Below are 26360 nucleotides of genomic sequence, written 5' to 3'. Positions count from 1 at the left end.
GCTTCATTATCTCTGTGTGTCAGTAGTAAGTAGTATCCATAGGCACCTACAAGCCCAAAAATGGGATTGGGGGCTCCCATTTTATTGGGTGCTGTACAAAACAGAAACATGTCAATCCCCGCCATGAAAGGCTTATATGTGATGTTTTTATGGCTATCTGTTTGCAGGTACCACAGTAAATATACTGGGGGACAATTAATGGCTGGCTCTCAGAAGGTGCATTAAGGTGGGGAAGGGGCACTCTTCCTCACTTTTCCAGTCCATCCATGCAGAGGCAGACTTTGGATACAGGATCTGGAGAACCCAGTGGGAGAAGAGAGTTAGTGATGCCAGCAAAACTAGTGGCCCCAGAAAGGATTGGGCTGGATGCAGACGTGGTCTATTCACTATGGCCCCCCAGTACTGACAGAGCTGTATTGGCAGAGCAGTGCTGGTTATGCCATTCCAAAAGTGTAGCAAAAGCTACTACCCAGTGGGGTCCCCCTGCATTAGTGGAGGCATTGTGGGTTTTAAAGCCATGATGACTCCCACAACCACCTACCAGACAGTATACCTGCTCCCTCAGCAGACCATTGCCTCAGAGGAATCATGAGTTTGCCCCATGCATGCACACAAATTAATACAAGCTCCTTAAATGTGCTTTGTTAACTGCAGTTTTTCAAAGACCATTCAATTTCAAAGTTACTGCCTTGAGGAGTAATCCCTCCTGACCTGTCACATACTCTGATGTCAGAGGTGTGACACATTTCCCTTCAATGTATCTCTGGATGCCCAAGGGCCCAGACACTTATCTGGTACTAAAGTTCTTTGACAAAGAGAAAAATGAGTGCTGACTGTGCCTCATTTCAAAGGGCTGCAGATGACATTAATCATATTCTACTGTCCCGCTCTCAAAGCCGTAATTAATTATGGGTCAAACCATGCTCTGATCTCACTATAGATCTGAATGTTCTTTCATTCTTACATTTAATGTATTAGATCCAAGAATGACTAACCACAGCAGTTTCATTCTTTAGACTTATTTTTACAAGGTAATGTGTGACTCTGTGTGTGTGTGTGTGTATATATATATATATATATATATATAAAAAGAAGGAGAACATGATGGAGTGCTGTGTTGTGAAAGTTTTATCAGCATGTGACTGGGGTGACCACATTACTCACAAGTGGTCAAACCACAAGTGAAGCATGCTGGTCATCCCAATTAAGTGCCAGTCAGGTCTTTATACCACACCATGCTATCATGCATTCTGCACCCACCACTTGCCTTACAGTAAAACTATTTTTAAGATGTTTGAGTATATTAAAAACATATTGCCACAATTTTTCATATCACTCAACCTGTTCAGCTTGGCTCCCTTCGATGCTACATGCAAAACTGTACAGGTCTCAGCATGAGATAAAATTACAACAAATATTAGACTCCTTTAAAAGTGAACTAAAGGAGCTTTTCCATATATACCAGTGTCTTAGTTTTAAAGCCCGCTGTACTGTGACTTAATAGCAAATTCTGTGCCCCTTTGGTAAGAAGAGAATCTCCTGTTTCTAGCCCTAACGGGTCATGAAGTATTGCTTCCTAAACCTGCCACTGATCCTGAACTAACATTGATGTCCAGAGTAATTTCAGAGAGGGCATTCCAGAGCTGAGGGAAAGAAGGAAACAGTTTAGATGGGAGATTGTTTTGTGTTTTGTTTTAAGTGACAGGTGTTCTGAGTTCAAGTGGTGCTAAAAAAGAACAAACATTGTCTCGGGGTAAATGCCAATAAGATTGTAGATCTATCTGTGAGACTTCAACTGCCTTTGAATTTATTTAAAAAAACACAATACACATATGGAATGAAATAACTGGATCCAAAATTATGTATGTTTTAATTAATGCAACAAGCTAAACTGATGTAATGAGACATAGTTGGAGCTTGGCTGGAGAAGATATACAAGGGTCTGAAAAGTATGAAATTCCAGGCAACATAGGTAGCTTGCACTCCTCGCTATAGGAGAGAATTGCCTTCAGAACACCTTACCAAGGTATTAAATGAGTTGTTGAGCATATAATCAGTCTTGGATCACCTACGCTGAGGATTGTTATAGTGTGAAGCTACAACAATAACCCACTCATTCTACATTATTTCCACATTCTTCTATTTTTCTAAGTACAGGAAAAATCTTGTCTTAGTTTCAGGAGGTGGCATTGTATTATGTACAGCAGATGACTTTAAACCTGCTACTGTATTATTACAGTACCTACAACATCTCTATTAAGTTATCAACTTTAATCTCATGCTATTAAAATTAATTATAATTGTAAAACTGAAAATTGGTAATACAGTGGACTCTTATGTCAGATTCATTTGGGAAGCTCATTCCTGGACAAATTAGAAATTCACATTTCTGTATTTGTTAATAAGGCAGTAAACACATACCAGATTAGAACAAAATGAAGAACGCATCTTGGTCAAGTAATTTTTTGTGTGAAATTATATCCTAGCTTTGCCCATCCTACAGAAGAAGGTAGGTTATTTGATTTTCATTTTCTTTCTGAGTCTACTGTACTTTGCAGAACAACTTTGAACTCAAGCCAAAGTAAAAAGACATCTAGAAGAGAATTTACACAGTAGACTGTTGTTACTGCCTCCTTTGGATTGTCTTATAATTACTTCAGTGGAGCTGGGACAAGTTGAATTTAAGACATCTTTTTTCACACACAAAGTTCAGTTATAATTCAAGAAACACTTTTATTCTGCAGGAATTTTGTTTCATCATCTCATATCAGACCATGTTATATTTATAATTGAAACTGTCAAAATAGGTAGACTTATAATTGACATAACTTTCATTTTTATCGAGGCACTATCCTAGGGTTAAATTGACAACCATCATGAACTTTCAGATTTTAGGATCACTAATCTAAACTACAATAGTCCAAAAAACAGGGAACAGATTTTGTCCTATACCAGAATAGTCTATTGGTGGTTCTACCCTTTCTCAAAGTCCAATGGATTCAGCTGCCATCTTTGGACTTCCCAAGTCTTAATCCCAGCTCTGCCATTGACTATGTAGCTCTAGACAAGTCACTTAACCTCTATCTCAATTTTACCCATTCTATAAAGAGGATAGTTGTCTTTAGTTACCTTCCTGACAGAGCGATATTAAGATTAGAGTGTGTACTGCCTTACAAATATAAAGGACACATTTTCAAATGGGCCTCACCTGGCCTCCTAATATAGCACCTGCAATTTTGTGAGTACACAGCAATCAAAGGTGAGAATAAAATAATATAGACTCTATCACCATTGCAGGAACACTCTGGAAGTCAGATGTCTACAGCCTATTTTTACCTGAAAGTTAGTTACACTTGTACAATTTTAGGTGCAGACAGAAATTGTGGGTGCAATTTTAGAAGCAGTTTTCCTCTTCAAGATTTGCTCGACAACATGCTCTAAGCATGTATTATCATTCTGTTTATTATTCATCCTGTACTCTGTTTCAGACAGTGCCCAGTCCTGGATGATTCAGAGGAAGATATAAACCCTCTGTAATTCAATTAATTGTGCATAGGGAGAAATTTCTTTCCTGACTCTAGCTGAAGATTACTTTATACTCTGAAGCTCTCGTAACTGTATTTTAGTCTAACTGCAGAGCCTATTCTTATTTGTACGTGTCTAATCTTTTTTAATCTTGCTGTAGCAATAAGCCACATCAGTATATGTGAAAACAGGGTCATGGTGAATACCCAGAGGATTTTTGGATACACAAGATTGAGAGCAATTGACAGAATTTGGCAATTCAAGATCATCTTTTACCTCTTAATTTCTCTCCCCTTGCTTTCATTTATTTTAATGTTAACTTCATTATTGAATTCTGTAAAACATTTAGAGATATAGCTTTGTGCATTATGAGTCTACAATAATCTTATCTGAAACACACGCACCCACACAAGGTCATGTCCCCCAATGTCTGTCTGTTAACTGAATGTCTTGAGAGAATTTTTAGTGTAATTATTCCATATGTAGTAAATGTGGTATTTTTTGTGGTGCCAAAGCACTCTAGCTTGAGTGCTGAAGATGGTTCATAAACACTAATCACCAAACACTGTAATATAAATCTTTGGTGTCTTATTACTTTTACAATGATGACTCCCATCCGTGAATCAATGAAATAAGAATGAATGTTGTGCATAAAATTGCATACAAAAATAGCCTCACAAGCTCATATTTTGTAACACTCATCCTTCCTTTATCTTCTCCCCACATGGGTGATGTCATCCCCCCTACTGTTTTGTCATAGATTATAAGCTCTTTGAGATGGGGACCTACCGTGTTATGTCTGTAAAGTGTCATGCACATCCATGGCTATGTTCAAATAAATACAAATATTACATTAAATAGTGATCCTACACACCTTCCCGACTACAATTATAGCCAAGTCAATGTTGAACTGTAGCCTAGTCAAGGTAAGAATGCTAGATACACTTCTCCTTTCTCCCCTTACAACTCTCTCCTCCTTCTCACTGTTGTAGAAGTTTCTCATCTGCTTTCCCCCTTTAACTTCTCCACTTGTTCCAGTGACCCCATTCTCTTCCTTATTCTGATCTCCCTTGTGCTCACCCTCATTCCCTACCTTACTCTTCTCCTTAACCTCTCACTCTCCTCTGGCTTGTTCCCTCACAATACAAACATGCTTTAATCTCTCCCACCTTAAAAAAACCCACCCCATTCAATGAGTTTAGAGATGAAAGAGAGATGAGCTGTTTACAATTGCGTTCTGGAGCTTCTCTCCTCCAAATCAGTCCTAGGCCCTCTCCAATCCAGTTTTCAACCCTTGCATTGTCCTGAAACTGCTCTTGCCAAAGTCTCTATTGACCTCTTTCTAGCTAAAGCTCTGTATCAGTACTCCATCCTCATCCTCCTTGACCTGTCAGCCACCTTTGGCACTATCACCTTTGGTTCCTCTTCTTGAAATCCTGTCCTCCCTGGGCTTCTGTGTCTCTGTCCTGGTTCTCCTCTTACATCTCTAATAGCTCTTTCAGCATGTCCTTCAGAGGATCCTCCTCATCTCTCCTCCAACTCTCTATGGGGGTTCCCTTCTTTTCTCCCTCTCTACCTTAACTCTGGATGAGCTCATCTACACAGATAAATTCCACCACCATCACTATGCAGATGGTTCACAGTTCTAGTTCTCTACTTCAGATCAGTCTCCTTCTGTTCAAATTAAAATCTCAGTCTGTCTCTCTGACCTCTCCTTGTGGATGTCTAGCTGCCAGCTCAAGCTCAACATGGCTAAAACAGAGCACCTAATCTTCTCCCCAAAGACCTCTCCACTCCCTCCTTTCTTGATCACGGTGGATGGCATCATGATCCTTCCTGTCATTGAGGCCCATAATTTATGCATCATCTTTGACTCAGACCTCTTGCTTGGTCCTCACATCCAGGCTATATCTAATTCTTGCCCATTTTCTCTGCATAATATCTCTAAGAGATTACCTTTCCTATCCATCCACATTGCTAAAACTCTTGTCCAGGTTCTCATTATCTTGCATCTTGATTATGGCAACATCTCTCTCTCTCTCTGGCCTTGACAAATGCAACTTTGCCCTACTCCTACCCATTCAGAATAATTTTCCTAGCCTGTCACTTTGACCATGTCATCTCTCTCTTTGCATTCCTCTACTGGTTTCCCCTTCTCTATTGTATCTAACATAAGCTGCTTGTATTCACTTACATAGCTCTTCATAGTCAATCTCCGCTATTCATCTATCATCTTTCAGTCACAACTGAGGTGTCAATGCTTGCCTCTGATTGGCCTATGATGCCAGCTTCCATTGCCTATTTGTTAAATTTTCAGATAAGCACCTTTCTGCTTTTTCCCCTGCTACTCCACAAGCTTGGGAGGAGCTCCAATGAACATCCCGAAAACTACCTCATTATCCACTTTCAATTCCTCCTCTAAACTCTTTCCTATGATGTATATGAAAAACTTGACAACAGTTAGGCTGCTGGTGCACAGAGACCACCATTGGTTAAGCTGCCCAATACTGTTTCATTGTTTACTTGTTCTTCCCCATCTTGTCTTGCCATTTTATAAGCTCTTTGGGGAAGGGAACGCCTTTTTGTTCTGCGTCTGTACAGTGCCTAGCACAATGGGGTCCTGGTCTATGACTAGGGTGCCTAGGCACTACGGTAACACAAATAAATAATAATAATAACAATTAATAGAGGAAAATGCAAAATGGGTCACTCTAACTCTAAGATCTATTAATATTTCACCAAATGGAAATTCCACCAAATTTAATAAAATGGAAAGGTCCTCACACCTTTTCTGCAGCCATTATTTGTCTGTGCAGGGGAGTGACCTCTACTGACCTCCCCTACTCAGCCCAGCTATAGTGGAAAGATAACAGGGGACACTTGCCTGATATGGCCCTGTGACACGGTGCCTACACTGTGGGCTGAGGAAACCAGGCCCCCTTCACTCTACTAGGCATGCTCCAAGTGCACTGGTATAAAAGGGAGCAGCTCAGCTCAGTTGTGGCTGACTGCTGGGGAGGAAGGATGTATGCTGCTGTCTCCAGCCAAGGATCAGCCAAAGCCTGAGGCCATGGGAACTGGAGATGCTGCAACCCAGGTAGACTCCAAGGTATCTATGGAGACCTTGCTGAGTCCAGAGTCACAGGGGACTTTCAGACCAGGGAACTGGGAGATAAATGAGATGCCCAGACCGTGGCAGCAAGAATGATGGTAAGAAACAGCCCAGGGGAATTTGATAGGGGCCCAGCTAGTGAACTGGAATTTTGAGCCAGTGTGGTTTGGTCAGACCCCCTACCCCACCCACTGACTCAGTAGCACATGCCCCTGCCCTGGGCTGGGGTCTGGTAGAGAGGGAGGGCCTGGACCCCCTACCCAGGCTGCCACCCCCCTTTCTTGTGTGTGGCAGCCCCCATCCTGACTGACTCTGGCTGCTTGGTCTTACTGTCCTGTCTCACCAGGGTGAATTTACTGACTGGCCACTAGGCCTTACTTCCCTGCTATGGGGGGTGAACCTATGGACTCTGGCCGCTAGGCCTTACTGCTGTCTCACTGGGGTAAATTTACTGACTGTTGCCATTAGGCCTTACTGCTCTGCTGACAGAGGCAAATTTTCTGACTGTAGCCACTAGACGTTACTGCCCTGTTAAGAGGGGCAAATCTATTGGCTCTGGCCATTGGACTGCATTGCCCAGCTATTAGGGGAGAGTACAGTGACTTTGGCCATTAGGCCTCCTTACCATGCTAAGAAGGGTGAGTATATTGACTTGGATTTAGGAGTGTAATGGGGCACACTCACCACGCACTGGATAGTCTCCCTGTGAGCAAAAGGGCAGAGAGGGATGAACTACGGGAAGAACCTTAGCTCAACTCCCCCCAGTCTCCTCTTGAACTGGCCAGGCACATAGTGGGGAGTAGGCTACTCCAGAAAAGGGGACGAACGCTCCAGAGCAAAGGCAGAGCAAAGGCAGAGCAGGGGAGCCTTTTCCAGGGCTGCTCCAGAAGTGCTGCAGCTATGTGCTGCCCCTTACCCAAGGCAGACTGTACATTTCAAATCCAGCCCACAGCAAAGAAAGCCACAATGGAAGGAGTAAGTAGTGTTGCCTTCCTACACAGGCTACCATTGTAGAGTGTGAACAGCTCCAGATACTACAATAGCCATCATTATTCATACAGTGAAGAGGTGATAAGCAGTGCCCTGAAATGAGGCTTGATTGTTTCTGAGCCTCAACACTCTAAGCAGCTCTCTGACTTGCCAATCTGGGATGGCTGCTAAGCAGCGCCATGCGGACAGGCAGTTAATCAGCAGTCCATGACAATGCTTTCAAAATGACTTTTTTTTTTTGAGTTGTCAAACTCTCTCCTCCATCCTTTAAATATTACTGCATATTTACCAAGGAGAGAAACAGCAACGGGAAATATAGAGTTTAAATACTTAGAAGACTAGTACCTTGTTATAGAATTATACCTCTGTTCTCTTTTAAAATTAGCCGCTGTAACTATCTGTCTCCAGGTATTGACATGTGGGGAACAGGGGCCCCCTCCACCCCCTTGCCTGTCATCTATACTGTCCTCCCTCCCACTCCAGTTTGCAGCACATGAGGCGTTCTCAAACGAACAGACAAAAGAGAGGTTCTTTCCCTTATGAGAGAGAGGAATTGGGAGGAAAAAAAAGGCAAAGGTGGCCTGCTTTTCAGACAGTCTTCTGGAGTCAGCTCTATGAGCTTGGTCTGTGGGGTTCTATTGCCCCTTAGTGGGTCTATCACCAGCCCCTCCTCTTGGGGTGTACTGCTTTGCAGCTGGTCCATGCAGCGTCAGGAGTGATGACGCCTGTGATTGTCTTTCTCAGTCGCCCTGTTTCTGTTAGCAGTCTCCGAGGTGGAGCAACTCTCCTCCTGTTCTATCAAATGGCATCCTCCATGTGCATTTGGAGGCCAGAAAGTCCTGGGGCCTGCAATGCATTCTTTGCATACACAGACAACACACCATGGTCTTTATAAAATTAAACTTATGGAAACAAGACTAAATGCCTCAGTCTTGGTTCATCCCAATTGCACAGTTTCAGGTGCTGCTTTGTTTCCCTCTGCCCAGCATCAACGGGTATCAATGGGTCCAAATCCCTGCAACTAATTCCATCCCCATAACTGTCCATAATGCAGCAAAAAGCATGGCTTAATAGCAGGTCTAGCCTGGGACCTTTGGAAATCAGAGTTTAAATCTCTGATCAGGATAAATGGAAATTCTGTAGGTGAGAAAACGCAAATATATTTACATAAACTCTAAACATAATGTCAGCTAAGATGAATCTTAACACCCCATACTGTTACTTTGAAATTGCTGTGAACATCTGAAGTTGTACCCATTACATCCTGGATATATCATACAAAGGAATGGGTCCCTCATGACTTTTTCTTAGGCTTTAATAACTTTTGTTTGATAGAAGTATTTTTGAACAGCCTTTCACCATCAAAAGCAAAGTTTTTAAAGTTTCAAATGTTGCCACAGGGACTCGCATCTACTGTAAATGCAGCAGGTCCAGAAACACCAGAGAGTACAGAATTAGAAACCTCAGCAAATGCACTTCTTGGGGCCAAACTAGTATCAGGTTTTTTACTTTTCAAGTATTGATCTTGTCTGTAATGAAGGCCACGGAGTCTGGGCTGTGACTGAAGTGAGCAGTGAATGGCATGGATTGTAAGGATTTGATGAGGTATTAAGGATATATTTTGAAAGCATTGCACACCCTGGGACAAATTCTGACCTGAATGCACTGTGCAAGATGGAGTTTCAAGCCCAGCTTGACTCAGTGCCTAAAGTGTGGTAAATGAAATTCTGAAGACGAAAACCATCCTTTAGCAGCAGCCACATAGTGAGTTTCTGTGTTTCTATAGGCTTTTCCATGGTATTGATCAGTGTAGTGTCTGTGCACCTCAAACAAATTAATGGACTCCTCACAATACTCTTAACACAATACTCTTTCTTAACTTTCTTTTACTCAATACTCTTAACACAATACCTTAATTTTACTGATTGGGAACAGAGACAAAAGAGATTAAGTAAATATCAAAGTTCACACACAAGAAGTCTAAGGTAGAACCAGGAAAAATCTCTCCCCAAAATTCCACTCAATTAACTTTACCAGAAAACCCAATCTACCTCTCCCCGGTGCAGAGTCCATGACCTGCCTGCTACCACCAGGAGTGGTCATGGGAGCACTGGGAAGTGACACTGGGGGAGGAGGAGGAGGAGGCATCTCCCCAGACTTCCTGGTGTGGGTAACAGAATCTCCACAACTGAGTGACAATTAGGATGGGCCTTTAAGCAAGGGACCATAGAGTCATTGTGATTTAAGATTTCCTCCTGTCACCAGGCAGTCAAGTGGCAGGTTGATGCCATAGCTTCCAAGGGCTCACCCTCAGCCCCTAACTGACAGGAGTCATTTTGTTCCACACCCTGGCCCTAATCTCTCATCTTTTTGTGTATAGTTGCTTTGTAGAAGTTATTGCAGCCTAGATATGGATGAAAAATGTTAAAATAATTTCTGTAAATATGTCTGAGTTGTGTTTGTTTCCCCACCCAATCAAAGTTTAAATTAAAAAATTACTTGCACAATCAAAAATGTTGGAGAATTTTGACCAGTTCTGTCTCAGCCTGGGGAGATAGAAAGTAACAGAATTTTTGTACACGTGCCATCTGTAATTTTCAAAATGATTGTGTAGGTAAACGGAATAGAATACCTTCATGAAGAGAAACAAAGAACTTTCCTAATGGTTGTTAATGGTCCAATCCAGTTTAACAGAAACAACTACATTTTACATCTTTTGTTCCAATTAATTTGTTGTTGATGTTGCATCAGAGGTCATATGATTTCAGTGAACCCTATGGAGTAATGGCAAATGTCAACTACCATCTTTCTGTACCTAATGGCAATTACTATCTCATTGCAACCAATCTCAGTCATTGATAATGCTAGCCACTCTGTCATTGTGTCCACAGAACCCATGGCAGTTAGCATGAACTATATATATATAGGGAAGGGGACAGTAAGAGAGATACAAATTAGAGATGACTGGAGGATGACAGTTCTGTTTTGCAGCAACATTTGAGATTTCAAAATCGCTTTCATCTTCCATTGGAACACAATCAAAACATTTTGACCATATTTGTAAAAAACAAATTGTCAGTAGTTTTTAGCTTGAAACCTGAGCTTTTTGATTCAGGAAGCAAGAGTGTGTTCGTGTCTGGCTAGGGCACTGGCTGAGATCTGGGAGACCAAGGTTCAAGTCCCTGCTGTCTTGGAGTCAGAGTGATACAGGATGAAACTCTCTGCTCTGACACAGGCAGAATCCCAGGCTAATGCTCTCACCCTCAGGCTACAGAGTGTCTCCTGTCTCACCCCCAAACCCCGATGAAAACTTCATTGAAACCAATATGTCTCAGCAAAACAGGATATTTTGATATTTCATTTAATCTAGAGAATTCTGACCAGCTCTAGTATGGATATTATGCTGAAGATCAGAATCACAGGGCCTTTTAGAAAGAAAAATGTTTCCTCACCCCAAAGAGAAGAAAGAGGAAAGCGAATCCAAACCATCAACCATTAGAAAAATACCATTCTCTATGAAAAGTATAGAGTTTCTGCAACAGCCAAGCCTAGACTGTTTTAAACTGTTTGTCATAATTTTCAAGTAGTTATATAATTTGATGGTAACTACTATGCTTATGGAAAGAACAAATGTGAAACAAAAGATCAATAAAATAAGAATTACAGCTTATTGTATCCCAATTCACTGTCTCAACAAGGCTTTCTGAAAACAGATTTAGGAAAATAACAGGCTCCCAATTCAATGGAAACCCATTATAAACGCCTTCCCTTCAAAAGATACAAAATCCTGAGAGTCCTATACCGCCCTCAAGCCATGGCAGAAATCCCAATGAGAGCTGCATATTCATAGATTCCATCTGAGAGCTTAGCTGCCAAAAGCTGTCTAAAAAACTGGAAGAGCTTTTCCTGACACACTGGCTATGAATCACTCTCAATCAAAATTGATGAAAATTAAGGGTTAGTGTCTGACTTAAATTTCAGTTCATGCTGGAAGCTGCGTGTTGATTGGTGGCACACTAATTACAGTGGGAGCATATGGTGGAGTAGCAGCTCTGTCACCCTTGCAACAGTTCTTCTGGCACGTGTGCAGGGAGTGGGGTTTGCCCTCTTCCTCTTGTCTCACATGTACCAGGGAGGTGCTAGCAGGGAGCTGTACCTATACTCCCCATTGGCATTCTGCCCACTCTTTGCATATGGGTCTAGGGAAGCAAGCCCCTTGCACTCTTTGTCCTTTCACACTTGATTTTTCAAGTGAATAGCCCCGCTGACTTAAATGGGACCACTCCTGTGAGTTTGTCCTGCTCAAGATGAGTATGTCATGCAGATTCAGGATCAGTGATTTACTTTTCCAAACAGCTCTTCTACGCAATACTTTAGTCAACATACTAAAGAGCTACATCAAATTATATTCATTTCTGACCATTAAAAAAACCCAAACAGAAAAATCAAAGCAAGGCTTGTTTGCTACTCTGAGCAATTTCACAGCATCAGATTCTGGGAAGTCTATTTAATACCTGTTGAAGGCGGTGCTGTGGGTTCTGCTGATAAGTCAGGTGATGGCAAACATTCCTTGGTGAATGTGATGTCATCAAGTGCTATGTCGCCCCTGTAGCCTTTCCCAACTTGCCCTTCAAAGGTAATCTGAAAGTCCTCATCTGCATCCAGAAGCACCAGTTTTCTCTGCCAGAAGTTTCCCTGGTTTCCAGTTAGGTGGAGTAGGATTTTGTCTTGGTTTGATGCTGTCACCTGATAGATGGTTAATGATCCAATGTTCACACCATGCATATGGTAATAAAATAATATCTGCAACCAAGAGTAATGACATTAAATACTCAGTAGAGAAAATTATGTATACTCTGTCATTATAATTATCCCAAATTTTCACTACAGAAGCATCCTCAGTTCTCAGAAGAGCATCAAAATTGGTAAATCATTTATTATCCAGGGTTTTAATTAAACACAAGGAAAAATATCATTAATAGTAATCTGTAGAACTATTCCTTCAGTAAACTAATGAAAGCTATTTTGGAAGCCAACATTTCAGGCCTTATAGAGCTGCTGGTAGACTGCTTCTGAGCAAATTTCACATTTAAATTTAAAACTCTGAAAACTGATGACACAGCAGAGGCAGGGAGCAATGTATAAACAATGTCCGTTAGCATATGCGGAGTATCTTGAATCACTCAAGTGTGACTCTTCTCAGGCTAATTATGGTGTTGTTGCTGGACTCTGAAGTGCCTCACCTGCACAGAGCTCTTTCCTACCCTAGTATGATTGCTTCAGAGTGAGCTTCTACCAAGAGACAGTAGGGAAAATAGAAGGACTCATAAGTAAAAAGCGACAAACAGAATATTGAACATGACGACTGTGCTCAAGTAGGATAACAGTAGATAAAGTACAAGGAAGAACCACAGTGAAGGGTTCTTCATCGCCTGTGAAGCATTTATTCTTATACTTTGTTCTCTTTCAACCAGATTCTAGTCCATGACAGAATTTTACCTCTCACTCCAAGACTACTTAGTCTCCTTAACAGGCTCTTGTGATGGATTTATCAAAGACTCCTTAAAATAAATTACAACTATGAGTTCGATATTTTCAACTAATATCCTGGTACTGAAGTAAAACTTGATGGTCTATAATTTATGGGATCATCTTGGCACTTGACAAAACGTAGACTCAACTCTCACTATCCTTCAGTTCTCCATAGTCCAACTTATTTTAATGACCGATTACATAGAATACCTATCATAAAGTTGTGTTCCTTTCTATTAGTATCACTTTCTACTTTTTGAAGGATACTGTTTTAGCTCAACTATATCTTGCCTTTTAACCACACTTTTTTTTCCCCTTGCCTTCTGCCTCCTCTTACATTTAGCAATTTGCATATCTTCTGTAGTTGAAACGGTGAGTGCATTGAAGTCAATTGGAGTTTTGCTATGGCTCTAATGTGTATACTTAAGTAGCTTCTGCACCGACTCCAAGGAATGTCAACTCATCTTCATTGCTAAGAAACAAGAAAATGTATCTACACTGGTGCAGTCCTGGGCCTTGAAACAGGTATTTTTTGTGGAACATAAGATTTTGTATATCAGATGAATACACTGGTCAACTGAGATTGGAATCTGAATCTCGCGGTAGCATCAACTGTAAATGGTATCCCCATTCCCATCGTAATATATATGTAGCTAAATATGCAATTCTGTGCATGAGAGAGAACCCTCCTGATCCCTGCAAGCAATCAATGTACCCTGTGAAACACAAGATTTTATCATCCTTATTTCATTATATTCTTTATTCCATTCCATGTCTACTTTGCCTCTCAGCCACTGATGCTCACCAGCACTTCTGAGCATCAAAATACAGTTGGCTACAGTTTACAAAGCCAGCCAGCCATGTGTGCATGCCAATATGATTCAAACCTGAGTTCTCTTGAAGAACTTGTATAAAAGGAAACTTCAAAACTGCAGAGATGTTCAAAAAAGTGCTTGAAAAGTGTCAAACCTGGTTTTGACTGTTTCAAAATGGGAAAAAGGTCTTCTGCCTAAAGATTAAAGGCATTTCCAAATACCTGATAAACACATTTATTCATGAAAAAGCTAATTGTTGCCTGCTGTGACCCTCCTCCATTCTTTTGGCACTTAATATACAGTAGAAATCAATATTCATACAATGGACCATTTATCATTAGTTATTCTATATTTCTTCAAAGCATATTTTATTGTTTACACATAGATGTTAAAAGGAGTGGGACTATGAGTCTGAGAGCATAATGAAAGAGGATTTAGACAGAGACATCTTCCAATATGGGGGAAGATTTTTTTTCAATATATCTTTTTTCAGAAGGCTGTTAGGAAACTGATTTGAAAACATAAGTTCATGGCCCAGAATTTCCAAGTTAAATGTTTAATGGTTAGTTTATTTTTTCTCTATTGACAAACTGATTTACTCATGTTGTATTAGTATAATAAAATCTAATCATTTTTGTTTAACATTTCCTGAATTTCTTATCTATAAAGGGTTTGGGATTTGACAAGATAGAGAAAGTGAAATAAAGTGATCTGGAAAACATCAAACCAACCAAAACTGTTAAAAGTAAATTCCCCAAATCACTATTACTTCTCTTTTTCTATATGAACTACCTGAGTAAGGGGTTAAAGTTTGAGCTGAGGTTCCATTTGAAAATTCAGTAAATCTATTTAGAAATGTGTTTGGAACTGAGGCAGTCTAATCCAAAGAGTAGCTCTGCATCTGTACACTCAGAGGATCTCAATCAGCTCAAATCAAAGGCTCTTTAAAAATCAAATTTAAATTGTCAGCATCAAGAAGATTTCTGATAGTTACTCTCCTGACATGTCTAGTTTCTATATGGAATCAAACTAAGATAAAGTAGCTGTATTGGTGTAAATCAGCAAAACAGAATGAATCACCGCAAAATTCGAATATAAAAATGAAACACCCTCTTTTACAGGTTAAAATGAAAAAAAAAAAGATAAAATTTGTGCAACCAGGCAGGCACTGGTATTGTCTTCGATCAAGGGACTGGAACTCAAGTTCCTGTATGAGGATGGATTAAGAATTTCAGCCATATAATTAGTAGTGGAGATACTTCAAGGTGATGGGGGGAGGAGGGGCGGTTGTCTTGAGATCAGAACAGCAAAGAACTGCTGAGCAGGTGTACATGTAAATGGATAAATTGAAAAGGCTGACACTTCTACTAGTAAGCTGGGTAGATATTTACATGCTAACAGTGATTTACTCTATCTTGCATTTATGAATTGAAATTATATTTCCTGAATGCTCGCTTTTAAACTCAAGATTCACTAGATTCCTTCCTCTAACTTTCAGGGCTGTACACAACTTAGGCTTCTCTTACCTCTGCCCACATCTCCTTTTATCTTTCACCTTGTCTTTACTCCACCCAAAATGCTAAATTAACTTTACCCCTTAATCTCCTGTCTTTTATCTTGGCCTTCTTCAACACCACCCTCTATGCCTGGAAACCCCTTCCCAGCTGTGCCTTCAAACTTCCATTGCCTCCTCCTTTGAATGTCTCATAAAAATATTTCTTACAAAGGCCTCAGATCCTTATTCCTCCAGTAGTTTTATGCATGCATGCTCATGTGTGCAAGTTTGGGTGCATGAAAGAAGGCAGGAGTTAAATACTGGAGGAGGAAGAAGGAAAGACAATGGTAAACAAAATTATTTTTTCTAGTGAAAATACATAGAGTTGGCAATATTTAGGTTTGATTCGGGTGTAGGGTTTATTATTTAAATAGGTAAGTGGATGTGTTATGCATGCATTACCAATTAGGTTAGCAAGAATGCTTTAATAACCCTCTTTTAATAGGCTACGTTAATCAGTCATGTGACAACCCCATTTATCTGCACATTGTAAAACCTTATAAATTGTAGAAAACAGGAGTAAATGAATGGAAAAGTACAGTATATAAATAGAGCAAGTAATACTATAAAAACATTTCCCCCCCAAAATTCCAGAAATCCCTTTCTAGTGTACTGTGACTGCAGGAGCCACAGGCATATCTGTTTTAAGCCACTGGGTTAAGAAGATACAAAACAGCAGTTTAGCAAAGAAGGCAGAGGATGCACTGAAACTAGACAGCCTTTCCGTCCATTTTTTCCAAATGTCTACCAGGCTATCTTTGGGACCAATGACAAAAATGTGCTGTAGCACTTCAACAAATAAAACTTTACTCTTCCCTAGTTTCTGATAGATCAGTGAGAAGAATCTTATCATGTATTCGTCCATTTCCAGTTACACTCCCTTGTATCCAGTTGTTAATGTACCTCTATTCAATTTCTCCATTAAAGCACAAAGCAGATATATGCAGGGTTTTCAGTGCTTTTGTTACATAAGCTTTTTCTAAGACACCCACTGAATAGACAATATCTGCTTCTACTACTGACTACTTCCAAATTTGCCAGAGTACTTAATTTATCAACAGAAGTCATTCTTCTTTGATATTCTGCACTGTAAGAAACAAAATGTTTGTTTGGTAATTGGTTTCAAGGTCAACACAGGATCAGGATCATAATGTCTGTAGAACACTCTTTAAGAAACATGTTACTGATTATCTGTCACATTAGTGATTATTACTTTGTAGCATTCTACAAATCAAGCTCAGACCTCCCAGTATTATGCTTTGACATACCTTGCAGTTTTTGCTCCTTCTGCTTAGCTTGGGACTGAAAATCCTGGCCTTCTGCTCCGGCAACTGAGGGAATGAGCTCTTTATGAAGATGTAATGACCAGATGGCCCTTGCAAGGTATGATCAGCAGCTGGTCCAGGGCCAGATTTCAGGATGCTGCCAGTTCTTAGATTCCAATCAAAGTCATCATTCTGATCCTGCTCCCAGGCACAAAGATCAAATTCAAAATCACAGTGCCCCATGGATGTACCTGAGAAAAATAAAATATACTGTGTAAAAATATGGGTAGATCCAAAGAACCAGCTTATAACCAAATAGACAAACAAGTGATTTATCTACATCCTCACAAAGACAAAAACATGGACTTGTTTTATTAATGAGTCTTTTTAATAGACAAGTGGTTGGTATACTATCATAAAAAGACAGCTGATAATTAGATAATTTTAAAAGGATTTCTGATTACCAAACAGCCTCTGTCCTTTAATTCTAGCTTATTTTCTCTAACCATTTGCTCTCAGTAAGAATTAACACACACATTTTAATGGGCAATATGCAAATCGAGATGCTTATAACTGAACATTATTTTATGTCTATACATAAAGCTGTCAAAGTCTGATTATATGTATATGTATAAAATGCATGTTTGATACTTCCTGTACAGTTGTTTCACAAGTTTCAAATACTTAGATTTTTGTAAAGTGCTAAATTGATCAACATTTTAAGTCAGATATTCTTATAAATTTATGTTGACAGAATTACAATATTCTAAGAGTTTTAGCTAGATTTTCTTATAATTTGCTGATAATTACAAACCTGAACCAAAGCTCACTAAAGTTAATGGTCATTTTTGTATTTACTTCAGTAGGGTTTGGATTAAACCACAAATAATTCCTCTTGTTGTTGCTGGAAAGAACATATTTTGAAGCTAAATTCTTAAATCAGGATGGCTCATTTGGTTTGACAAAAGAAGAACTCCCAAAGGCCTTCTCTTAAAGTACAAACAGAACCTGAGCCTTTTCAGAGGTCTGATAAAGTTCAACATCTAAAAGGTAGCTGTATTTAAGTGCCATCTGTTTAGAAGTCTCAGGAGAGAGGCCAACAATTCTTCAAGCCCTAGAGACGGGCTTGCCCCAAAACAACATGGCCAAACACTCCCAAAATTTCTCTACTGGAAATGTAACTGTCTGTGAAAAAGAAGCAAGGAAAACTCAAAAATTATCAATGAAAATTCAAGCAAAATGTGTTTATTTTCCTGACAATTTTTGTTTGTGAATATAGTGTAGACTAATAATAATAACTAAAAAGTCTATGTTGTGCTAAAAGGATTAGCACATAGTCATTCAAAACATAATAATAACTTTGAGTTATGAGTAACTGGCCAACAAAATTCATAAGGCTACTGCAGCCACTATGTCTGTCCCTGTTCATTTCATTGAGTTTTAAGACTCCCACACTTGCTAAATCCATCTCTCTTTAGTAAAGCACTTATGTACATGCTCAAGCTTCTTTCATATAGAAGCATGTTTTTCTGAATCAGCACCTGAAACTATACTGATATTTAATATACCAACTAATGCTGCACATATTGTATGTAAAATCCCCTTTAGCAAGTACCTCTATGTTGAACTGTGAACCAAGAGATATAAAGACATAGCCAACCTGTTGCTTCTGGAGTAACGGAACAGGGCTAGCGAATTAGCTAGTTAATCAGTTTGACAACAGTTGAATAATTAGGAAATAAACTATTTTATATTAGGAATGTTATGTATGTGATCAAAATTATATTGGCCCCACATGACCTACATGAAACATCTGTATCAAAAGAGGTAATTAAATAGAGCAAAAGCTAACCTATTTCTAAGCTAATGTCCCTTTCTAGTCTGAGAATTTCTGAAAAATTACAATTTCAATCTTACAACTGGGGAAATGAAAACTTAATTCTGAAGTATATTGTTAGCTGGCAAAAGTAACGAGCAAGATGCTTTGGAGAAGCTCTATGATGATTGTTTTGCCAGCATTTCAATGTAAATTAAAGCTTCGGGGCCTTTATTATATATATATATATATATAGGTATTATATATATAATAAAGGCCCCGAAGCATATATATATATATAATGAAGCAATTTGAAATAGGTCATTCTTCTAGTAAAAATGGAGTAGAAAACTAAAAACTCAGATTACAGTTGAACTGCTTAGTGATACTGCCATATTCCTTTTCACAAAACTACTTTACTTATGAGCAACAAGGTCTCTCTTTATCAGACAAGGTGTGCAGATCTTCTCTTCCCAAAACTGCACCCTTACCCAGGAAACTTACAGCCAAGGTTCCACCTACTTCCTGGGCCTCTCCACCCACATGTTTCATGTTGGGAGGGTGGTACCAGGTTCTAAGCCCTGCTCTCCTCCCCAGCCTCTGAACTAAGATGTGGGGACACTTCACAGGGGTGGGGGTTTTATTTCCCTCCTGGACAAAGAGCCAGGTGCAATCTGGGCCCTAACAATTCATTTACTAAATTGACAGAAGTATTGTTTTCTTAGGGTGAAATTCATTCCTACAAACACAGTGGGACACCAAGTTACCAGGATTTGGTAGGGAATTCACTGTGGGAGAGAATAGAAATGGAAGTCATTTCACCCAACTCCAAAGGCAGGTCAGAGGGTGGCTGTGCAGCCCCTCCAGTGGCACTTGTCCAGCCTCTGGGCTCAGAAAAACACTGCTGCCCTTCTGAGTCTCTTTCAGAAGGATATGCATACAGTAAACATGTATCCTGCTTTTAGCCTACTTCCTGTAGGCACTTCCACATCAGCTTATTCAGAGCTGGTTCAGAGATCCCCTCTGGTGCACAGTAAGCCTCAGTGTACAATAAAGATGCCTGCAGTTTCCTAACACTGTTGTAATAATGCTGCAATATATTCTGCTGTGATGACATCATTCTGTGGTTATTATACTCCTGTGTAATTACACTAACAAAGCAGTACTAATGATACACTCCAACATATTACAATATTTGAAGAACAATAGCTGTGACAAATTTAATCAGCTATAGAATGACCAGTGCTTAACATATTAGATGCCTGATAAAAGCTGTGCCCTGATCATTCTTTCAGCAGCAATCTGCAGGGATAATTCCCAGATATTTGAAAGAGCTGACTGTCCTCAGAGTAGCCTTAGTCTGCCCGGTAACACTTGTAGTACCTGATCTGCTTTCCAGCACAAATATCCAAAGTTAAAAAATCCATCCTCTGTAAAGTGTTGTAAACAAAAACTCCCTTTGTGACAAGACACACCTCTGTACAAAAGTAAATCCTTTATCCACAAGACGGATTCACATACTGAACAACATACTAGCAATAGTGTCTCAGAAGCATCATCTTTTAGAGCACTGTTACATTAACTGTCTTTGTGGGTATTGCCTTGCAATATTGCTCTGTTAATGTTTTGGGTCATCATGGATTTTGCAGAGATTATGGGCCAGATTCCCCCAGTCTGGAGCAGAAAGGTGTAAAATCACAAATTTCTGAAGCAGTCTGGCTCTCTGCATTCAGGGGAGGCAGTGGTATCTAGAGTTATAGCCAGGGATCCATAAAAGCCCATTACTGAAAGCTACTAAACAGATGTGCTGAATCAGCATACCCTTCAGGCTTCCTGCCCCCACTCCCATCCTTGGTGAGCACTACCAATTTCTGGTTTTCTACACTTGAACCCTGCTGACTTTCCTCCTCTAAGGGCTCCACAGAAGCCAGCACAGACCTAAGACTTCTGGGGCAGTCTTTTTCAAACAGTCATTTGCAGCTTAGCATTTGGTAAAGGGATCCTTCTCTGGTGGCTCCACAGAATGAACAATTGTGACAAACAGTCATGGGTGGGAGCGGGAGGGCGGTATCCTTTAATGGCTCTCTGTTATGAGGCAGACTACAGAATGAAAAAAAATGGAAACAGTACTTTTCTGGGCTAAATTAGGATAGACTTTACCATTACATAAAACTAGAAAAAAGCTCACAGTTGAAGAAAGATCATCCTTAGGTCAAGCCTGGATTATGACATGAAAAGAAAACCCTTGTTATTGTCCATGAGAAGGTTTGAATAGGATATACATACCATAAAACTAAGTATTGTAATGGTAATGGGCACCAACATCTTTTGTAACCATAAATATTTACAGAAAAAGTAACATCAAAGTCAAATATCTGGATTGCTTTTCTTTTTACTTAAGTTTATGTTTCATATTTATGAGAATTTTCTTCTGCCAAGCCACATCAACAGCCAATCCAAAACCATCAGTCCCAAGTATTACTGACAGAATGACCACCTAAATCCGGTTTACACAGAACAAGAGTTTCACCATGAACTGAGAGATGCGAAATCTTGAGGATAAATTGCAGAATGCATAAGCATGTACTAATCTGATACTTCTGGTGATCTGAAAGAATGAGTCAAAATGAGTTTTGTGATCTCAGCATATAGCCTCGTGGATACTTTTCTTCAGCACAAAACCACTAATCTACCATGCTTGGCAGTCTCCATTGTGAGTCGAAACTGGGATTGCACAGGAAATCATGTTAACATTCACAGAGACAAGTTTGTGGGGAAGACTGTATAGCATCTGCCTACCTTATATCCCTTATGTGTAGGCTCAAACCCAAGCTATAAAGGCCCCACTTTCACTGCTATCAAATTCACTGCCAATTTTTTCCCCCATACAAAAACCTATTAGACTGTAAATTTGAGCAGTCAGCAATATTAGGGTTTGATTTATATTTCTGTCTCTAGAATGGAAATGGAGTCAACCAAATGCATAACTTATTTTGTACCGTTTAAATGAGTACACAGAATTAGAAATATAGGTACATCTTTTCTGTTCTTTTCTTTTGGGAAATTTGCCTTGAAAAAACAGACTAATCTTTATTTGTTATCATCATCCAAGGTAAGATAAAGACTCAGGACACAAGCCACAACTTTTATATGCCATTTCAACTGACTTTTCACCGTATTCACAAAGGTGAATGCTTTCTTCAATAAATGTTTTTAGACATTGTCTCATCCTGTTTGTGCAGTACTGATTAACCTGTAGTTGGTAAGCTTATGTCTTTGATCTGGTAACCAAATTTTAAAATATAAGAAGGGACTATTAAAAGTTATGGAGTCACAGAAATTTATTGAGAGCAGAAGTGAGCTGATCAACAATTTATTGCACACTGAAGATTAGATTTGACTACTTGGTCCTTCAGTTAGTTCAAAGGAAAATTAAACTATGAAGCACACATCTGCTGTTCACTTTAGTGATCAAGATTTTAACGAGTGAGGTGGCTGCAGTTTATGTATTTTTAAAAGCATTTTTTTAAAGATGATTTCATGAAAAACAACTGAAGTCTCCAGATTCTAGCTCCAGTCTCTAAGAATTTCATCTGTTAACATTCAGTGCTGTGAAGAGAAGAGGATGTGAAAAGGAGGCTTGGAGCCACTGTTACCAGAGCAAGTCACATTAGAATATGTCACAGAAATAATGTCCTCAGGGGACAGGGGAACACACAGGAGACATTTCTGTCCATTGTTCTCTTGTTGGCAAATTATAGCTAGCTGTTCTCTAATTTTTTCATTGAAAAAGTATCAGAAAATGGAAGGAAACACTAGTACGCTCTAGCACCTATTAAATTCAAGAAAAAAACCACTTAGAAAAAACAAAACACCACATACATTGTTCAGGCAACATATATGTTGCAAAGTACAATGACAAGAAATTGTAAAGCTAAGTTAAGTTGACCATTTTGCCAAGTCTGTGTTTTATGGTGATACTATGGGTCAGACTCTGAGACCCTTATTGAATGTCTCTTTGAATAAGGTGTTACTAAACCAATGGAAAGGGATCATAAGCTTGTTCTACATATTTAACAGTTGCATGGAATTGGGCCATATGTCTAATGAACACTGCTATAGAAACTTTAGGGCTGATTCTGGCCCTGCTCTTTCAATTTGGGCCATTCCAGTGTTTACATCCAGTGACTTTATTGGAATTCCTTCTTTTTAGAGTAAATTAGGAATGTTCCATCCAAGTGTCTCGGATCTGTTTGTTTTGATAGACAATGTGATTTCCACAAAAGAAATATTCTGCGGGAATATTTCAATTTTGCCAAAATGTTTCAACTTTTCTGTCAGGAAAATCAAAACAAAATACTTAGTTTCAGGTTGGGCCAACCAAAATCTAACCATTTAACTTTTTCAAACTGAATTGAAGTGTTTGGTTTTGAATCAGTTCAGCATTAACCTGGGTCTGCCTGCGGTGCCTTGGTGCCTCATGGGAGTTGTAGCTTAGGTGCCTCATGTCCCCACTCTCCTCTATGGAATGGGCTCCCCAGCTGGATCACTTTTCCCATGATGAACCACTGTTTCCCATCTGGCTGAACTATCATAATGCATCATGGGAAATGCAGTCTCACAGGGGAGCCTGACCCACACAAAGAATGAGGACATGAGGCACTGAACTATAACCACCAGGAGGCACTGCAGCAGTGCAATGATATTTAAGCTGTAACAAAATGCTTTGATTTGGTTCAACAAATTAAACAAAACATTTCAATTTGGGAATGTTGAAAATACTGAAATTAAGTGACATTTGCAAACCAAAATATTGTTTGTTCTGAAACAAATATTTTAGAACTTTCCGTTCTACAAAAAATATTGATATTTTGACTTATCTGAATTCAGAATGAAAACAAATGTGGAACTTAGAATTTTCCACGAGATTGAAAATTTTAATTTCTATCTACTCTACTCCTGGTTTACAGCTGTGTGAAATCAGAATCAGTCCCAGTATGTCTACACTGATATCACCATTCATGAAAACCAAAGAAAATGTTTGTCAGTGCAGAAACCAGAAACAGTGGGTCAAATCCTCAGCTGATATAAATCTGCACAGCTCAAATTATTTTAAACGGCATTACACTGATTTCCTCTAACTGAGAAACTGACCTGATGTTTACTGAATGATCCCTTCTTTGTCATAATCTAATTTTTGATGAGCTGTGTTCATAACATTTACAGAAACAACTGGTTGTAGTGTACCAAACAATACAGATTTGCCTGAATTTACCAAGATTTTATTGACAAAAGAGGCTGCCAGCAATACTGATATAGAGTATAGTGTGATCCAATCCTCTAGAGAAGTACACTTTTGATATGAAGTGCTGTTTTTGAATTTTAGACTGAAGATACTGTTTGTTGATTTCTGCTGAAAACTAAAGTTGTCTGGTATTCATGAAAGAGCTAAGAGACTTGGCAATTCCTGAAACATCAAAGTAAGCAAGGTTCCTAAGATCCCAGATGTATTTTGCTTGACATGTTTTTTGTTTTTATTTTTTCATGTGGAAATCAATGATTTGGTTCTGTTTATTTTAAAAGGCAGAGTGGTTCTCTCAATTAATTTAAGTTGGGAAAAATTCGTGAGCAGCAAATTTTATTTTGCAAGACATGCTTTCAAATTAAACAGAGAAAAAACCCACCGATCCAAGGAATATACTTACATTATTAACCTCAATTAGTTGATGAACTGCCAATAGCGTTGCTGCATTGACAATTCACAGCAGGCACAGTTACTTCTGATAATTAGAGTAAGGAACTACCAGACTTACTGCAAATGTTAGGGTTCTCATCTGAGTTATCAGCGCAGTCATTCACAAAATCACACAGATTATCCTTTGGGATGCAATACTTATTGGCACATGTGAATTCTTCAGAAGTGCAGGGTCTGTCTGGGATCAGCAAAGGGGAACAACCTTCAAAGGAAATATCATCCACTGCCACATCTCCCACATAACTGACACCACGTTTTGCCCTGAAAATAATCTAACAAAGAGAAATTTCAGTGAAATATTGAGGGGAAAGTATAAAAGCTTGAAACATGCCATGTGTGGTACACAAAACATGATGTATCTATGCTTCCTGCAAGTTGCCCAAGTCTTCTAAATGTTTAGTTCTAGATATTGCTCTCAGTTCTTACTGATGTAAATATAAGCTGCATAAACATGAATCAGTGCTGGTTTATGCCTCAAAGGTTGATGTTGTAGATATTGGAGGAGCCACAATCCTACAATAACAAAGGGCAAAAAAGAAAAATACATTAAGTGTACAGTTAGAAAGCAAGGGGCTGATCCTGTTCCCCTTGAAATCAGTTGCAAACTTCTCAGTGACTTCAATTGTGTTGAAGGTTTTTTATGTTTGTATTCTGAAGAGTGTAAAATCAGATGTTTTAGACAGATCTTTAAATAAACATATGAATAAGAATCAGTCACAACCCAAATGCATGAATGCTTAGGTTTACTATTTATATGGTATGGTGCTATATCTGCAAAAGTGCTGCACAGATATTAATTAACATCACTTGGGACAAAATCCTTCCATGAGTACAGAAGACCCTTCTGGAGTGGAATCAGCACAGTTTTGCTACACAAGGGAAAGACAGGGATAGGACTGGGTAGAATGATCCTCTTCCCCTTCCTTTTTTCCCACCCTTTCGCTCTCCCCACTATTCTGCACAAACCTGATTGGCTGAGGAGTGCAACTCCAAAACGAGGTCATAGGATAAAGTATGGACCACCAGGGAGAGTTTGAGCTAATGACCAGATGGGGGATAAACCCAGGAAGATTTGGAGAGACAACAAAGGAAGAGCAGTGCTTGCAGTGGCAGAAGCACTGAGCGGAGGCAGAGACACCAGAGTGCACGGGTGCGGAGTCTGAACTCGGAGGTGCTTGGAGGAAAGCCTGCTGCTGCTGCTGCTCCTGCTGCACTGATGCTTGCAAAAAGGGGAATCTTATAGACCACAGCCTGGAGCGGACAGGACAGCTGAGACCACAAAGCAAGACCTGTCTGTTTGAGCTCACAGCGCACACCAGCATCAGAGTACTCAGATAGGTTGGACGGACCCAACGGGCTGTGGCGGGGCAGAGGGTTGCACTGACATGGAGCAAAGAGTCTGTGTGTGCCTAGCCAGGTGTAGGAGGGTTTATGTACTGTGTATTAATATGCAGCAGGATTAAAACAAAAGGAAGTATTTCTTCACACAATACACAGTCAACCTGTGGAACTCTTTGCCAGAGGATGTTGTAAAGTCCAGGGTTCAAAAAAAAGAACTAGATAAATTCATGGAGGATAGGTCCATCAATGGCTATTAGCCAGGATGGGCAGGGATGGTGTCCCTAGCCTCTGTTGTCAGAAGCTGGGAATGGAGAACATGGGATGGATCACATGATGATTACCTGTTCTGTTCATTACCCCTGAAGCATCTGGCATTGGCCACTGTTGGAAGACAGGATATGGGGCTGGATGGACAATTGCTCTCACCCAGTATGGCTGTTCTTATGCTTTTATTCTGTATCAAGAGCAAGGGAGTCTGTAAACCCCTGCTAGAATTCCGACCCAAGTCTACTCCTGGCTTTACCTTGGTTAGATAAAACTGTAGTTCTCTTGTTAAGCATGGTGCTTGTTCCAGGGGTTAATACTGACCCTCAAGAAGAGAGTGTTGGTGTTTGTGCAGAGGTGTGTGGCTGGGAGCGGTGACCCCTTACCTAA

The 26360-nt window shown here is 39.7% G+C and overlaps 1 protein-coding gene across 1 annotated transcript in view; it reads right to left on the bottom strand.

The window, feature by feature from the left end:
* Positions 1 to 26360, bottom strand: part of MALRD1 (MAM and LDL receptor class A domain containing 1) — a 465892-nt gene that overhangs the window by 227321 nt on the left and 212211 nt on the right. The window contains exons 24-26 of the mRNA XM_078851340.1: positions 24424 to 24637; positions 16798 to 17045; positions 12142 to 12430 (exon numbers count right to left, since the gene is read on the bottom strand). Of these exons, the coding sequence (XP_078707466.1) occupies positions 12142 to 12430; positions 16798 to 17045; positions 24424 to 24637 (751 nt within the window). The remainder of the gene's footprint in view (positions 1 to 12141; positions 12431 to 16797; positions 17046 to 24423; positions 24638 to 26360) is intronic.

This window comes from Lepidochelys kempii, chromosome 2 (genome assembly GCF_965140285.1).
Source record: "Lepidochelys kempii isolate rLepKem1 chromosome 2, rLepKem1.hap1, whole genome shotgun sequence".
NCBI classification, from domain to species: Eukaryota; Metazoa; Chordata; order Testudines; family Cheloniidae; genus Lepidochelys; species Lepidochelys kempii.
This window is presented reverse-complemented; position numbering and strand designations above follow the sequence as displayed.